The sequence below is a fragment of the Pan paniscus genome, chromosome 6, assembly GCF_029289425.2.
Source record: "Pan paniscus chromosome 6, NHGRI_mPanPan1-v2.0_pri, whole genome shotgun sequence".
Taxonomy (NCBI): Eukaryota; Metazoa; Chordata; class Mammalia; order Primates; family Hominidae; genus Pan; species Pan paniscus.
Genome location: NC_073255.2, coordinates 102,867,291 through 102,883,431, shown reverse-complemented (window position 1 = coordinate 102,883,431; position 16,141 = coordinate 102,867,291). Strand labels below are relative to the sequence as shown.

The window sequence follows — 16,141 nt, the reverse complement described above, 5'->3', positions numbered from 1 at the left end:
CATTGGTTTTCACTGGAGAAAATCAATGGTAAATGCTAAAAATTTCCTCTCTTTGCTGTAGGGCCTTTATTGTTCCTCTTTTTTGCTATAAGATAAAACCTCCAAACTTGAGATGTACGTGTAGATGTGTCTGACAGTCATTTATTTCCCATTAAATCATTAGACTTTCTAACATTATAAGAGTCATTGAAAAATTATAAAGTTCTTTTGATTCTGGGTCCACTGAAAAATTCATCTTACAAATGCACTACCCTGAACCAGCTCTGGGCCCTGGCGTACCATTCGGTTGTAGAAAGGTCTTTTTTACTCTAACATATCAAGGCATCACTGCCATGCCTGAGCTTGGTTTCTGATTTTGCTTTACAGAAGTAAATCTTGGAGAAGATAGATCATAGGATAATAATACATAATATCAACAATTGTGTTTCCATAGTGGACTTGAAGTATGTAATGTGTTCTTCAACTAGAACTGGAATATTGCTTAGAAATTCCAACTTTTACCTTGCTTAATCTTCTCAACAGCAGGGGTTTGAGGTAACCATGGATTCCACAAGTTCAAAACTTTTTAGCTACCCTGTTTTCTCTTTCTGCCCCACCTAAACTATTTTACTTGAGCTTTAGCATGATTCTAAATACATTCTTTTCCTAAAGAGCTGATGGTTCTCAGAATATATGTATTTCTTAACCTCATACATTAGATTTTAATTGCAAACTGTGCTGATCCCATTAAGTAAGAGTTTTAAAAGACATGTTTTACAGTTGACTTTCAAACATAGGTGTAACTGACCAAAGAAAAAAATGTAATTCAAAAATAATATCCAGAACTTTCTATTAATTTGTCTAGTGTTAGACTATGATAGTCTTACCAAAGGAGACTGAAAACTACAGAGTATGATGCAGGAATTCTCTCATAGTGTCTCACACTATCTTCCCATTTGTGTACCTGAGGAATGTAGCTAACATCTTATTGCTATTGTTTGTTTGATTTAAGCAAGTCTTTCCTAATTAATTCAAAATCTGTGGGAAACTTTTGGGGATATCTCATTTTAGGCATCAGTGGCTCACTCATGTCTCTCTATCATATTGAATTCACAGTTTTATTTTCTCTTTAGTATTTGCTCACTCCATCACCTTCCACTTATTGGATAACAATTACTTTATCATCTCTCTAAATTACTGAGGATATCTCTAGTTCTGTTCATTCATTCCTGGTGTTGGTTCTAGAAGGGAGAAGCAGAGGCAGGACTAGACTCTGGATATCCTGAGTCCAGATTCCTAAAACAGATTACACTAAAGGACATGTATCACAAAATATCACTATCATTTCCCTTTAACTGTGTGTAGGCCATGTTTCCCTAAAATGCAAATAGTCAAGGGGCTTCCAAAAGAAATTAACCTTCCCAACTGGCTTTCAGCTTTATTTTCCAGAGGGCAAACAATTTGCTTTTAAAATGAAGTTCTTCAAATCCCAGGCTATTTACTATGTTCAATAGTGTTTTGCTTTTTCTGGCATAGAAATTCCTTTAAGAGAAAGGGAACCTTAAAGAAAAGGAGAGGGAGAGGGAAGGAGAGAAATTACCTCTATATGTTTGCCCCGGCCTCTTTGTCTCTGATATTTAATACAGGGTCTTTCCTTGCCTTTATCTGTTGTAGGTTGACTCTTCGATGAATAAGCAGAGGTATAAGACGGCAACTGTTACATTTGCATTTTTACTCTATAAATAAAACTCAGGCTTCTGAAAATGAAAGCCTAGTTCAGTCTTTCTTTTGCCATGTCTTCCCTCACATTAGTCATTCCTCTGACTTGTTTAAAAGGAAACTGCAACCTGTAGAGAATAGCCTGAAGCTGCGGGGAGAAAAAAACCTTTGACAGCTGTCTGGGGCTTTGCCAAGGGGAAAAGTTCTCTCTTTGGATAAAAACCATTTTTCTCCTCTTATCCATTGCTTCCCATTCCACTACTAAAGGCCCTAGACAAACACACGGACTTGCCAAGCATAACATGATCACACCTAGCCAGCTGTGGCAGCCAGCCATGGGAGATAGGCCCTGAACCAGGGCTTGTTGCTGTTGGGTTTCCACTTTCATCTCAGGGTGTGTCTAGGCAGGTTCTATTTTCTCTTCTTCTTTCGTGCTGGTATTAATATTTCCAGCACAAGAGAAGAATACTGTCTTTGAGTATTTTACAACAGCGGGTAGAGACACAGATAAGTTTCCTGATTTATTTCCTACTCTCCTAGGAGCTAATCTGGCAAATTAAGAAAACTGGAGGCAGAAATAAATGTCCCCGTATGGTATGTTCAGGTGGGCTGTGTTAATACCTAGAAATTAAAAGTACATACATAACAGAGAAAAACCCACTAGATTTCTAATACCTGAGATGTATAGCTGCCATGGGAGAATTTTCTAGAATTTGTTAATGGAAAATAACTGAATATGAATGACCATCCGCTTTAGATGTAGCATTTCCCTACACTTTCTCTTTTCTTTTACGAAATTTTTCTTTCCTGCTTTACTCTTACCTACATACATTGCTTGGCATCTCATTATTTTTAGATCTGTGTGCAGCACAGCTATATGATATCAACGCAAAAATTCCACTGGTTTGAATGTACTGAAATAACAATATTTGATTCAAACTGTACTATCCTAAACCTCAGAGAGTAACTCTACCAAATCATTTTCATTTGTGCAAGCATAGTGGAGACGCAGACCTGAGATATCATGCATAGCAATTGAGAGGATAAAGATCTTGTCCAAACACTGGCAACATGCCATGAGGAAAAGCTGCCATAAGAAAAAATATATATTTTCAAAGATCATTTTATAGTCAATAGAAACCAGGTTTTCCTTCCTTTTTTTCCGCCTTAGATTTTATTACACTTACACCATTTTTGTCGGAGCAATGAGGAAAATTCATATTTATTTTTTCTAAGTGTTCATATTTTCATTCAGCTATACTTTCTTGCATTAAAATTTCTAATTATTTAACAATTTGATATCAAAAACTACGGCTTGAATGTCATGATATTATTTCTTTGAAAACTTTGGCTACTGCACAACTACAGCTGCAAAGTCAAAAGTGATTTTTTCTTAAGTTGGAGGGCTTTTTAAAAACTGTGTGCAGGCAAAATCTTGCTCTGGGTTTGATTTTAATGATACACCAACCAGATTGAACCACAGGCATTATAAGCCTACTGTGAATTGTCTTTGACTGAGCCTCAAACATGCAGCCTATAATTGGACAAGAGCTTTGTATTATTTGAGCTCCATATCCATTTTGAGTCCCTGCTTAATCTATTTAATGCAAGATTCTTCCATTATCGAGTTGACGGATTCTGCTTGGCTGAAGGTTAAGTGCTGGAAATAATGACTGAACGTGCAGACTTAGATCTTTAGACCAACATCCAGTTAAGAATATGTTAAGTAAATGCAAAGTGGCTAATATTCTAGGACGTTTCTAATCTCTCTGGTGCAGACCTGGGACAAATAACTAAATATCCAGAAAGTATCAGTTTCTTAATACCAGACATTGAAAATTTTTGTTAAAGGTAAAGATATTCTTAAATTATTTATAGAAAAACATTAACAGACTTTTAGTACAATCTCTTTGATATTTCTTCTAATTCATAATGAGCCATTATGATTTTATTGGTATAAAATTTGGGGTCAAAGTCAAATATTGGGACTAGTTCTAGTATCTTCAGCTCCCTAAGAATGACCCTCTTGAATATTTTGAGAAGTACATTATGTTTTTGGAGCCTTGGCATGATTCTAATTAGTGCCAAGTTTAAATGGTTCAGTTCCATGGAGACTGTTTCCAACTTCTCTAAAAACTGAAACAAAGAAAAGCACCATTAAAAAAAGCTGTCCTTACTGTCAATCATTTTATTCTCTATGACTGCATCAATTGACTAAAGTTTTCCTCTCCAAAAGAATGCATTAGTCCATTGAGAATTCAAATGTGATAAAAGAATCGTTCTATACGAGGTACCTTCCTAAATTGCAATATGTTTAAACATAAAATAGATTTAGGATGTGGGAGAGGTGATATTTTCTGGAAAAAAAAGTCTAATTATAAGGTGTTTTTTCCCCTTTATTTTTGGATAAAGGCACATAAAATTCATTTGATTTGAACCATTTTGAACTTTTTACTCTTACCACCAGGGGGCAGGTCATGCTAACTATTGATTTAGTGGATGCTGAAAGGCACACAAGGCAATTTTAGAAAGAAGTATAAAATTCCCTAACGGTTTCTTCGCAGACTCTTTAGGAGAAGAGCTGTTGAATTGTTCAAAGTGTAATTTTCACACTAATCATAAAAGAAACTACATAATTACAATTTCAAACTATTAAATACTTTGAAATTAATTTTTGTGAACTGTTTGTTCCTTTTTTATTTTTTAATTAAACATGGTTTCATTTGAACTGAAATTATAAATTACTCAAAGGAAATTGAAAATAATGGCTTTCCACATGTTCTCATGTTTATAGATCAGTTTCTTAACAGTTATTTCAAGTTAGATTTCAAACATCTTCATTAGAAACAATCTTCAGAAGAAATAATCTTCATAAGAAAAGAATTCACTATGGAAACATTAAAACATGCAGATGTAATTTAGAAAATTTTTGAAGGAGAAAACTGGGTTTAAATTTATTGGAGGCACGCTGCATTTATTTACAAGTACACATGATTCCATATTGACTCTGTTGTCCATTCATTTAATATTATTGATGATAAGCTATACAAACTTTATTGGAAATAAATGTGAACTTCTCAGGTGCATAAACAATGTCTTTACTTTCCTCCACATTTCTTTTCAGTGTCCAAGCAAAACCTATGACCCACTGATTAAATCCACCCGAGATTTTCCAGATGATGTCATCAGTTTCATAAAGCGGCACTCTGTGATGTATAAGTCCGTATACCCAGTTGCAGGAGGACCAACGTTCAAGAGAATCAATGTGGATTACAGACTGACACAGATAGTGGTGGATCATGTCATTGCAGAAGATGGCCAGTACGATGTAATGTTTCTTGGAACAGGTAAGCTAAAACTAGATTAGAATTTTTTTCAAAAGGAATTTTTCATTATTAGACAAAGAGAAGAAAAACTTCAAAAATATTTATTGGTCAAAATAAAAATGAGTAATTATTAGATAAAACTTTGTCAACATTTCTTAAAATTATGTAGCTTTTAATTGATAATCATAAATATCTCCCAACTTCATATTTGAGATTTCAGAATGTATTTGACAGCAATGTGCCTGCTCTACATTACATGCTCAATACATATTTGTTGAATGATTTTGAACTACAATTAAACAAGTAGGGCAAAGTAATGTTTATTTTCAAACTTTGCCTTTCCCTCTCTTTGCAAGTATATTCCCAAAAGATTCCTTCACCTGATTTTGAGAATCACTGACTTAGTTGACTTAAGATAGATTTTCAGAAACATTAAACATTACTTTGTGAAGACCTTTAAGTAGAAACTTCTTGGAGATTATCTTTCTTCTTGAATTTTGTGCATTAAAATGTATTTCCTAGACTCAGTTTATAAGCCCATTGTATTTTTTCTTTGTCTGTCAACTCAGTAACTATAAAATTATTAAAATATTTTTATAAAAAGAAAAACTTAATCTCAAAAAAAGTAAAAGTATTAGCTAATAATGTCATGGGAATTCTAATGGCAGTAAAGATAACATGTATCATTAAAACAAAAGCACTGTATTCCATATCATATTATATAACTTAGTGGATCAAGCATTTCATAAAGAATTAAAAATTAAGAATTTTCAACAAACAAGACTTTTTATTAGAATAGATATTTAAGAGTTCAAAACAATTTTAGAATAATTTTATTTTTAAAAATTATGGATCTTATAGAAGTTAGGTTTATTAGGAAGTATGTGTGTGACGGAATCAGAGGACCTTTGTCATTGATTGTCAAACCTGATTATTTTGAAGATGGCAATTCCACAAACCAGAAAAATAAGGGATATTCCCAAGACAAAAGAGACGGCTGTTGAAAGGTCAAAAGTAGAATTAATTAGTTGCTATTAATTCCCACAAGTTTGACGCTTAATTTGTACTGTCCACCCAAAACTAGGTCTTCAACAGTTCACTGCAATGAATGTCATTTAGCCACTAGGTGGTACTATCTAACCTTTACTGAGAAAATTATAGACTGCTAAGATAGGTTTTTAAGTTTGACATTTGGAAAAATGTACATTTAATATTCTTTAAAGATCCCAGAGTTATTTAAAAACAATTAAATAATTCAGACTATTTTGTGCAAACAGGATCATTATTTTATATGTTACTATACTCCAACCCCAGTGCTCAGAAGTTTAAAAATGCCTATATTATATAAATTAAAGTGGGATTTTTTTTTCTTTTTCTAAACTGTTCTTTCAATTTTCTTTCTGTACTAACCTGACACTTCATTTAATTTCAATGTAAGATGATGTATTTAAGATACCTCTTTTAAATGTCAATTTTTGGTTTGCATTATCAACCTTGTATTAAGTTGAACTTAAATAATTTTAAACAAACCTTCCATTTCTCATCTATTAATAAGGATTCTGAAGATAGAATACATTTGAAGAGTGAGCTACAATTTCCCTCAGATAGCTTCAATGATTTTTTTGTTCATTTGACAACATTATTAAAAGAAGATATATCTGTCTTTCATGGTGAATTGGATATAATAACTACTTAATAAATATATATTACATGGAAGGAAGAGAGAGAATTTGTTATTTTAATATATTTTTAACTTTTTAAGTTAAGGTCAAAACGTTTGCTCTATTAACGTTTCAAACAATATTTAAATTATACATATATATATATTACTTTTGTTAAGAATATACTCTGAATATGCATCCTTTAACATTCTCTCTATAAATGGGTGTTCTACTAGCTAAAAGCTATATTTTGGGAGGACAAAACTTAAACATTAAGCTTCACTTCATGCATGTTTCATTTAATCTGTTTTTTGAAAGGCATTTAAAGAGAAGTGAGGGGAATGATTTGCAGGTTTCTAGGGATATGCTTACCACTAATTTTTGAGATAGAAACAATGGGATCATGGGTTATGCATTTTTTCAGACATTGGAACTGTCCTCAAAGTTGTCAGCATTTCAAAGGAAAAGTGGAATATGGAAGAGGTAGTGCTGGAGGAGTTGCAGATATTCAAGGTAAGACTCAGTCCAGAGTGCCAGGAGAAAAGATGTTGAAACTGAGTAGCGCTTGTTATAGGGCACCCTTGTTTTAATACATCATCAGGTTACCTGAAGAAGCCTTTGAAATTAGCTTTCTTAGTTTTCTTTTCCCAAAGCAGTGGAAAAAGTTTTATAAGCAACTAGGAATGGGACTCACCTTCCTCTGTAGAATACCGCTGAATTCAGGGCTCCCGGGATTGCCTCTCATTACTGCATTCTCTAAGCATATAGTCAGACAAATTGCCACATTAAATGAAAGCCTGGGGTCTCTTTTACTATCCAGATGCTTTTCTACTTTATAAATTTTACTTTTCAATTTTTCCCCAATTGAATTTGAGAAAAATAGACCAGTGTATAAATCATGTGTCCCTGCTTTTCTGTAAGGAAATTAAAAAAATATATAGGTTGCATCATAGTAAGTCTTCATGTATGCTAAACTCCTCTCAACCGGCAAAAAGAGTTAGTAGATCTAGAAGAATAGTTCTCCAGATTTGGAGAATGTCTTTGACTTTTAACAATAACTCTCAATTGTGGCATGCTTTGTAAATCCTCAGTAAAATTAAGTTTACAATTATTTGCTGATTGTAACATTTGAAATACTTTTTTTCTCAGAAAAACTTTTTTAACAATATGCTTTGTTTATTATAACATTTTTATGGAGACAGTTTATTAAAATGGATTGTTTCCATGTAAATAATGCTTTAAAAGAGAATAAAGCCTTCCTCTGTGAGGGGCTCAAGTTAATTAACATGCTGAGTTCCACAGGATCCTGTTTACGTTGTGATGATAATAGTGGTCAGGGAGTTAACAAGAACAAGACCTGCTATCTGGTGTCTACCAAAACAAAATCTTGGGTGGTTCCTAGGGGAAGGCCAGATGTCAAGCATAAGTGTGAACCCAGAGGCCAAAAATACAGTGCCTATAACACACATAAGCACATTAGAACAAGTCTCGTTCAATGGTGTTAGACAGTGGTCAAGAAGAATTACTTGGATTCTGCTGTTAAAATTACATAAATGACCAGTTTTTGTTTTCTTTTCTTATTGTAAAAACAGCTTTATTGAGGTATAATTGAGATACAAACAAAAAACTGAACATATTGTATGTATATAATTTGATAAGTTTGGCCATGTCTTTAAAATTGATAACAAAAATGCTATTTGATAGAACTTTCTCACTGAAATTTTTTCTTTCATATATTTCTTTAAATCTTTAACATCTAATACTGCTTGTCAATTAGTAAATATGAGCTGGTGCTAAATGAATAAATAGTAGACAGATGATAGGTAGATGGAAAATTTTTTAAGCCATCTTGTCCTTTTTAGTTTGTTAGCTTTTGTGTTCATGTTTCTGATTTTATCTTGCATGCACTGAGCCATATTTTTTTACAAACAAAACTAGCCTTAGTTCATATCATGAAATCATGTGCACCAGTATTGTGTAGTGTTCCGTAAAGAATATGGTCATCCACAAGGAGCACTATAACTTTTCAAAACTCTGCTACTTAAACAACTTTTTGAAACACTGATCTAAGTAAGAGCAGAAAGAGGTAATAAATAATTATGGAGATGTTCTTGTCAACACTAGTTTGACTTATATGGAAGCAGTTAAGATAAGCAGATTTAGAAGAAGAACACTTGTGAGTAACTGGGAACAATTTTCAATGCAGAGTATTTTCCTATACATTTAAGTCACTTATCTTTAATAAGATACTACAAAATAACTTTTTATCATTTTTGTTAAGGTACAATCACTACATTTTGGAAGAAAATAGCAAACAATAAGAACTTTATTTCCTTATGTAACAGACTTGATGTTTACTTCAGTGATATATGGCATCAGATAAAACAACATATTGTTTAATATAAAAACCTGTTAATGATTATCTTTATTGACATTTAACTTCTATTTTCAGCACTCATCAATCATCTTGAACATGGAATTGTCTCTGAAGCAGGTACTTTTTAACTTTTGTATGAAAGTTAATCACAAAAGCAATGGGCTGCTTGAATCAAACTTTATTTGAAAAAAAATCCATTGAAATTGGAAGTTAAATTTTAAGAAATTTAAAACATTATTTGTTTCTCTTGTAATTCATTAGAGACCATTGTTTCAGCCTTGCCTTGGGAGAAATTGAGCCAAATTTCATCAATTGAATGATGCATTCTCCCCTTCCTTTGGATCTTAAAAACTGAACTCACTTTCCTAGGCTCATGAGAATGTCGTTCTATCAAGCCCATTAGACATTCATGTAGAATATCAACCCTAACCATTACAAAGGGTTTTTAATCTGGGGGTCTAGGAGTTAGAATATGAACTGTGGTGGCAGCCCAACAGCCAACCTTCCACATATCACATAATATCGAACTCTCAGAATCAATTTCCTCAACAGTAAAGTTAGAAAAACAATATCCACCTCCAGAGTTTGTTGGGAGTTTAAAGAGGATGCTTCATACAACATTCTAAACAGACAGCAGGCACATAAGTGTAAAGTAAATGGTAACTAATTATAATAATAGTAATAATCTTTAACATTATTTCATAACTCTCTGATATGATATTCCAAATTACAATTGTTTCAAGAGATTCAAACTGCACTATTATTTCTATTTGCACCCCCAAGATTTAAGAAAGCCATATGACATGTTCAACATCAAGGTGTTGCTAAAATTGACTTAATCTATTACTGTTCGTATGGCAGAGTGATTTTTTTAGGAAATTATCTAAATAGTTTTCTTCTTCAGGGCTTTGTCATTTATTTGTTCATTCACTTATCATTTATTTCTTAAAGGCCTAAGGTGCTTGGAGGGTACATGAATGAATGAATAACATAGCTCGCCATTAACCTCCAGAAGCTCACAGTATAGCTGAGTGTCAAAGGAAGACACTTACACTGCACAGTAATAATAGAGTCTAGAAAGACAGAGACAAGAAAGTGGCCTAAAGGGAGCCAGAAGGAACAGGGAAAGATAACTGAAAGAAGAGACATACAGCTTGAATTATGAAGGATGTCATAGTTAACCAGATATATTAAAAGGAGAATGGAATGGAGGAGCATATGCCAACCAGAAGGGGAGAATCTTTGCCAAAGTGTGAAGAGTGAGAGACTATAGCTTATTGTAATAAGTTTGTGTACAATTAGAGTATGGATCATATGTGTGTTCAAAGGGCAGGAAGGCTAGAAATGAATCTGGAGAAGTAAGACAGAACAAGATTAGGCACATCTTTATATATCTTTATATATCCTCCTAAGAAGTTTAGCAGCATATCTTAAAAACAATGAAAACCCCTGGATGCTTGGATAATGCTCACCTGTAGTGCAGCTACTCAGGAGCCTAGAATGGGAGGATACCTTGAGCCCAGGAGCTCAAGTCCAGTCTGGGCAACATAGTGAGAACCTGGCTCAAAAAAAAAAAAAAGCCATTGAAAAGGAAAACAAACAAACAAAAATACATTTATGATTAAGAAGGAGGGTGTTATAATAAGATTTTCTTTTTAGAAAGATCAGTCTGGTGTGGCAGTGTGGAAGATAGACTGGGTACTGGGGTAGAGATGGGGGTTGTTGGAAAACAAAATCAAAGCCAGCAGAAATAGGACACTTACAAGTAATCCAGGAAAGAAGTGATAAGGACTGAAACAAAGTTAGTGGCTGTAGCAAGGGAGGGGAGGAAATAGATTAGAAAATTCTGTATGAGAGAATGGAAATGAAGTGATGACAGACTGAGTGTGAGAGAAAGAAGATTCAAAGACAACTCCCAGATTTCTGTCTTGGATGACTTGGTGGATGAGAGTGCTACTCTCCAAGGTAGGGCAGGAGGAGTAGATTTAGGGGGGGTTATTACGTTTATACTTATATTGTTTTCAAGATATATCTAAGTCTTTTGTACAATATAAAAGGTAAATAAATAAGAAGTAAAAAGACGGAAACCCAACATTTAATGCAAAAAAAAAAAAGGAATCACAAAGGAGACAAATGTCTTAATCCGAAATGAAGAGGGAGAATAGAAAGCAGAGAAAGTTTCAAGGAACATATAGTCATTAGTGTCAAACAGTATAGAGAATTTCAGTAAAACAAATACTAAACAGTGTTCATTGCATTTAGCAACTAGGAAGTCTTAACTGACAGTTTAATGGGTGCTAGAGGTGTAAGACCCATTTCTGTAAGTTGAGTACTATGTTATTATGCCAATACCTATTTCTAACATGGATATCCCCCCTCTAATTCTTGAAATGGTCCACTAGAGTGGACCATGAGTTCTTTGAAGGCACAGATTGTGGCTTATTCACTTGTATCACCCCTCCCCCTCCACCGCTACTACCACAGATACTCAAAAGAATGTATAAGGGAAGCAATGCATTACTTTCAGGACTTATATTGAAAATGTGATTTTGTTTGCTGGGTTTTTCAGTATCATGCAGCCTTTCATTTGTGATATAGCATCCCTCAAGCCTGTTTAATACTTTCTTCAGAGTGATAACAAATATTTTCTCTCCCACTAATAACTCACATTCTTTCAAGGATCAGTACTTTAATAACAAATGAAATGATTAATTGAAATCAGGGGAATGCTTTATAAATTTATTTTCAGTCGTCTCTTATATAAGGAGCCATGGGAAGTCTTGGGAAGACCGTGAGCTTTGCCTATAGCATCTGTGCTGGACATAATCTCTCAAAGTACATTTTCTAGTATTGAGAAAGAATTTGACATCTTAATTCCTGTCTAGCAGCTGGTTTTTGACCTTCTGAAATTACTGCCAAGCTTGTAGAATGCTGTCCATTTCAGCATCAAAATCTTCAAACTACCATCTAACCAGGATAGAAATGATTGACTTATTTTACTCCTCATTATGTTTCTGTACAAGTGTTTACAATGGGCAGGACACCCAGAGAAACAGATTTATATGTATTATGTTATATTCAAGAAAAGGAAATTCTTAAGACTAGTCTGAAAGATGCTTCTAATTCATTTGTTTTGCCCGATTTGCAGCAACAATTGTACATTGGTTCCCGAGATGGATTGGTTCAGCTCTCCTTGCACAGATGCGACACTTATGGGAAAGCTTGCGCAGACTGTTGTCTTGCCAGAGACCCCTACTGTGCCTGGGATGGAAATGCATGCTCTCGATATGCTCCTACTTCTAAAAGGTAAGAGGCACATGGAGTTAATATAAAGCCTTCCTTTCTACAAGCTGAATATCTCACATTAATGCCTTGTCTTATAGTTTAAGTTAAAGAGAAAATATATTACTAACATGTCCTATGGAAGGAATATTAAAATCAAAATGTTCTTTTATATTTTTACATAAAACTTAATTTTGAAGGAGGGTAAAACAGATGCTCTGAAATTCTGAAATATGGAACTTCAAACAATTTTAATAAATTCTATATATTCTTTTCTTTCATTTATGTCAAGCACTATTAAAGGTTTGTTTTTATTCACTATTTTGCCTTTTTTATAATTGTTCCTTCCTTATTTCTTATTTCTAAATATGTATATACTGATGCCTACTGTTTTGCAAATAATATATAAATATATATGATTGTACAAGCACAGATTGTATGAAACCCACAGTGCAGCCTAGTGACTTAGTATAATTTTATTTTTACTCTAATAATTATAACTTGGTCAATTTCTGCCACTCATATAATTAAACAACAAACGGTTTCCTTGCTGTTTGTAGTTCATTGCTTTATGTGCTCTTAGAAATAATGCTATTTTGAGCCAACAATTCCAAACTAGGAATTTGTTCTATATGCACATGTGCAAAAGTACAACAAAGTTATATGTTCAAGAATGTTTATTTCAGCATTATTTTTATAGCAAAATAACTGGAAACAATATGAATGCCCATCGATATGCCTGATGCTAGCTAAATATACTATGTTAATTATTTTAAAATGTTGATTATAGTAACATTATTTTCTAAAGTATTCGAAGTATATTTTCCTGTATGTGAAACGTAAGCAAATTTATTTTTAGGTCTGTTTTTAAACTAACAGGCACATGCTAGTCTCATTACCACAAGTACACTTTTTTCTTTTTGGAATTTTATTGATTTCTCAAATTCTAAATTCTAGGAAATTACAAATTGAATGTATAGTTCAACAGCAAATATTACTTAAAATTAGAAAACATTTTATATTCCCTGAAATCCATGAATTAAATTGAAATGGGTACATATGATTATTAGAAATTAAAAGTTAAAAGTCACCCACATTTTGTTATGGTTTTTGGCCAAGAACTTGCTCATTATAGTCTTTGGGGAATGCTTTCCTAGAAGCTGAAAAACAAGAATGCTCATTAGTTGGTAATAAACCTTCAGTTTGATGAATTGACCCTGTTCCTTAAGAAGCCAAGATTTAAAAACATTCTTGACCTATGTACCTTATACCATCATAATTTTTTCTTCTTGTATTTCCCAAGACTGTATCTCTGATCTTTCAGACATGCCACTGTGATGTTTTCCCTTACCTAACATAATGTCATGTGAGCCAAAAGATGTGTATAATGGATGAATCTTGTCATCTGTTGTCATCTGTTCAGCATTACCCTCAAGGAACACTATAGATATCACAGAACATTTACTGGTACTTTTCTGAACTCTGAAGTGACAAAATAAAATAGCCAAAGCAAATGAAAGTATGCTGTAAGAGTGTAAGACCTGCTTAGATGTAGCAGGGATTTTTTTAAATAAAATAATTACTCCTTTCTTTTAAGGAAAATATGTGATGTAATACAAAAGCCATTGTTTATCATTATTATTATGATCATAACTATGAGAAAAACAATTTGAGCTACTCATCAGCAGATAGAAATAACAGGTAGTCTTTTATACCATACTGAATTTATAATTCTATTTCAAGTTACAGTATTTAGTTTGTTGCTTAATTAAATCTATGCAATAATGAATCTTTATATGACAAGGTGTTTTGTATTTGTGTATATGTTCCTAGCCACTGACTGAATGCTTTTATATATTATTATTTCTCAATGACTGACGAAAAAGAGAGTTCCTAAAGAGAGTAGCTATCCTCATTTTAATTATATAAAACCTAGGTTGTATTTTTATTTAACCTTTTTTGTTGAATAATTTGTGAAAAAAATAGAGAAATAGAAGCGTAGTTAAATAAAATTCATGTCATCTCATTGTCTGAAAAGGATTTCTTCTATTTGGACCTCATTACCAGTAGTTTTTTAAATCAATGTTAGATTGATTGGAATATTGACTTGCATTTAAGTTGAACTGTAAGACAAGCATAGTACTGCATCTGCCACTGTTATTAGTATTAGATGTAGCCTTTCTATATGATGGTAATCATGCTTGAAGTTCTAATAAGTTTAATCCCCTTTCCGCAGGAGAGCTAGACGCCAAGATGTAAAATATGGCGACCCAATCACCCAGTGCTGGGACATCGAAGACAGTAAGTACAGCTCTGATATGCTTTTTCTCCCATTTAAAATGCTAAGCCCACTCTTTGTATCTTTTTATTATATGACTTAAACCATCTATTATATAGGAATATCTCCATTTTGTGTAATGCATGTGTTCTGGAAGAGCAACAGGAAATTTTATAAATCAACCCCTGTCTACGTGCCTAATTGAATAATCCTTTGTTATATCATTATTTGTTTCATATGTCTTTTAAAATTCCTAAACTGTAGCTTTTGTTTCTTTTTTACTACCTTATCCATCCTTATAAAGTTTGAAAACTGCTATTAGAGATAAAACAGGATATAACAGAAAACATTTGGACATTTAGAGTAAACTCAAATAGACCTCCCAGAAGTCTGGTAAAAGTGTAGGTCTTATTAGAAAGAAGTTTTTAGGTAGTCTATACTTTATTTATATTCACCTATCAAATCATATATTCACTTAATCAATAAATATTTATTAAGCGACTTCCATGTGCATGTAATTGTCCTGGGTATACTATGTGACTAAGAAACTCCTTAGAGAGCTTATGAATCTTTTGGGAAGTGTCATAAGGCATAATTAGTGATAGGGGAGTTTAGTGAAAGAGAGATCACCAAAAGGCTGTATTGTTTAGAAAAATTAATCACAGAATAGAAGATCTTGAAAGAAGGAGAAGGCCAGTGTGGGGGAAAAGAGAGGAGGCCTGGTGAGTGAGTCTGAGAACAGAGAAAAAAATCTATAAAAGTATGTATTCCAGAGCTTCAGCTACTTTACACTCTCAAGCTCTGCCTTAAGATCGAAAATACATGCACACACACACACACCAAACACACACACACGCGCACACACATGAACAGGTGGAAGAAGAGCACATTTATCACAATGTTACTAAACACCCTACCAGTGATGTAAATAACCCAAATTTCATAATCTATAACTGGTGGTCTGGTAGTGTTTGCTTGATTTAAAAACAAAACAGTTATTTTTAACTTATAACTTAATTCTTCTGAAAAATAAGCCTTGGTCCAGATTAGTGTGCTTGGCTTCTTGTTCTAATGTGTAGGTGATTCATTGTGATGTCCGTTGTTTTAGTTAGCAATCATTACTGTGCGATACATATGCAATTATCTACATATGAATATGAAATTTATCGGGGATGATTATAGGTATTGAGGATACAGCAATGAACAACAAAGAAAACAACAAAATAATCTGTGCATTCACGATATTTATATTCAAGAGTGTGTTGGGGGAGAGAGCAGACAATAAATACCAAAACAAGTAAAATAAATGCTATGTCAAATGATAAATTTTACAAAGAAACTGATACAAAACGTAGTTGCCGCCTTAGGCACTCACAATTTTTGTCTTCACTTTACCATACCCTATTCATGCTATAACCCACTGCACACAGTCTTTTCTAATAATCATCATCATCAGTCTATCCAATCTATTCTTGTCAAGGTCACCGGCAATTTCCTCCTTGCCAAATCCAACCGCCAA

At 33.3% G+C, this 16,141-nt stretch overlaps 1 protein-coding gene across 2 annotated transcripts in view; it reads left to right on the top strand.

Annotated features, from left to right (window-relative positions):
* The window catches only part of SEMA3D (semaphorin 3D), a 191,392-nt gene that overhangs the window by 159,519 nt on the left and 15,732 nt on the right, over positions 1-16,141 (top strand). For both annotated transcript variants that reach the window (XM_034964345.4, XM_055114602.3), the window contains 5 exons: positions 4,823-5,045; positions 7,110-7,198; positions 9,138-9,179; positions 12,211-12,368; positions 14,581-14,645. In XM_034964345.4, the coding sequence (XP_034820236.1) occupies positions 4,823-5,045; positions 7,110-7,198; positions 9,138-9,179; positions 12,211-12,368; positions 14,581-14,645 (577 nt within the window). The remainder of the gene's footprint in view (positions 1-4,822; positions 5,046-7,109; positions 7,199-9,137; positions 9,180-12,210; positions 12,369-14,580; positions 14,646-16,141) is intronic.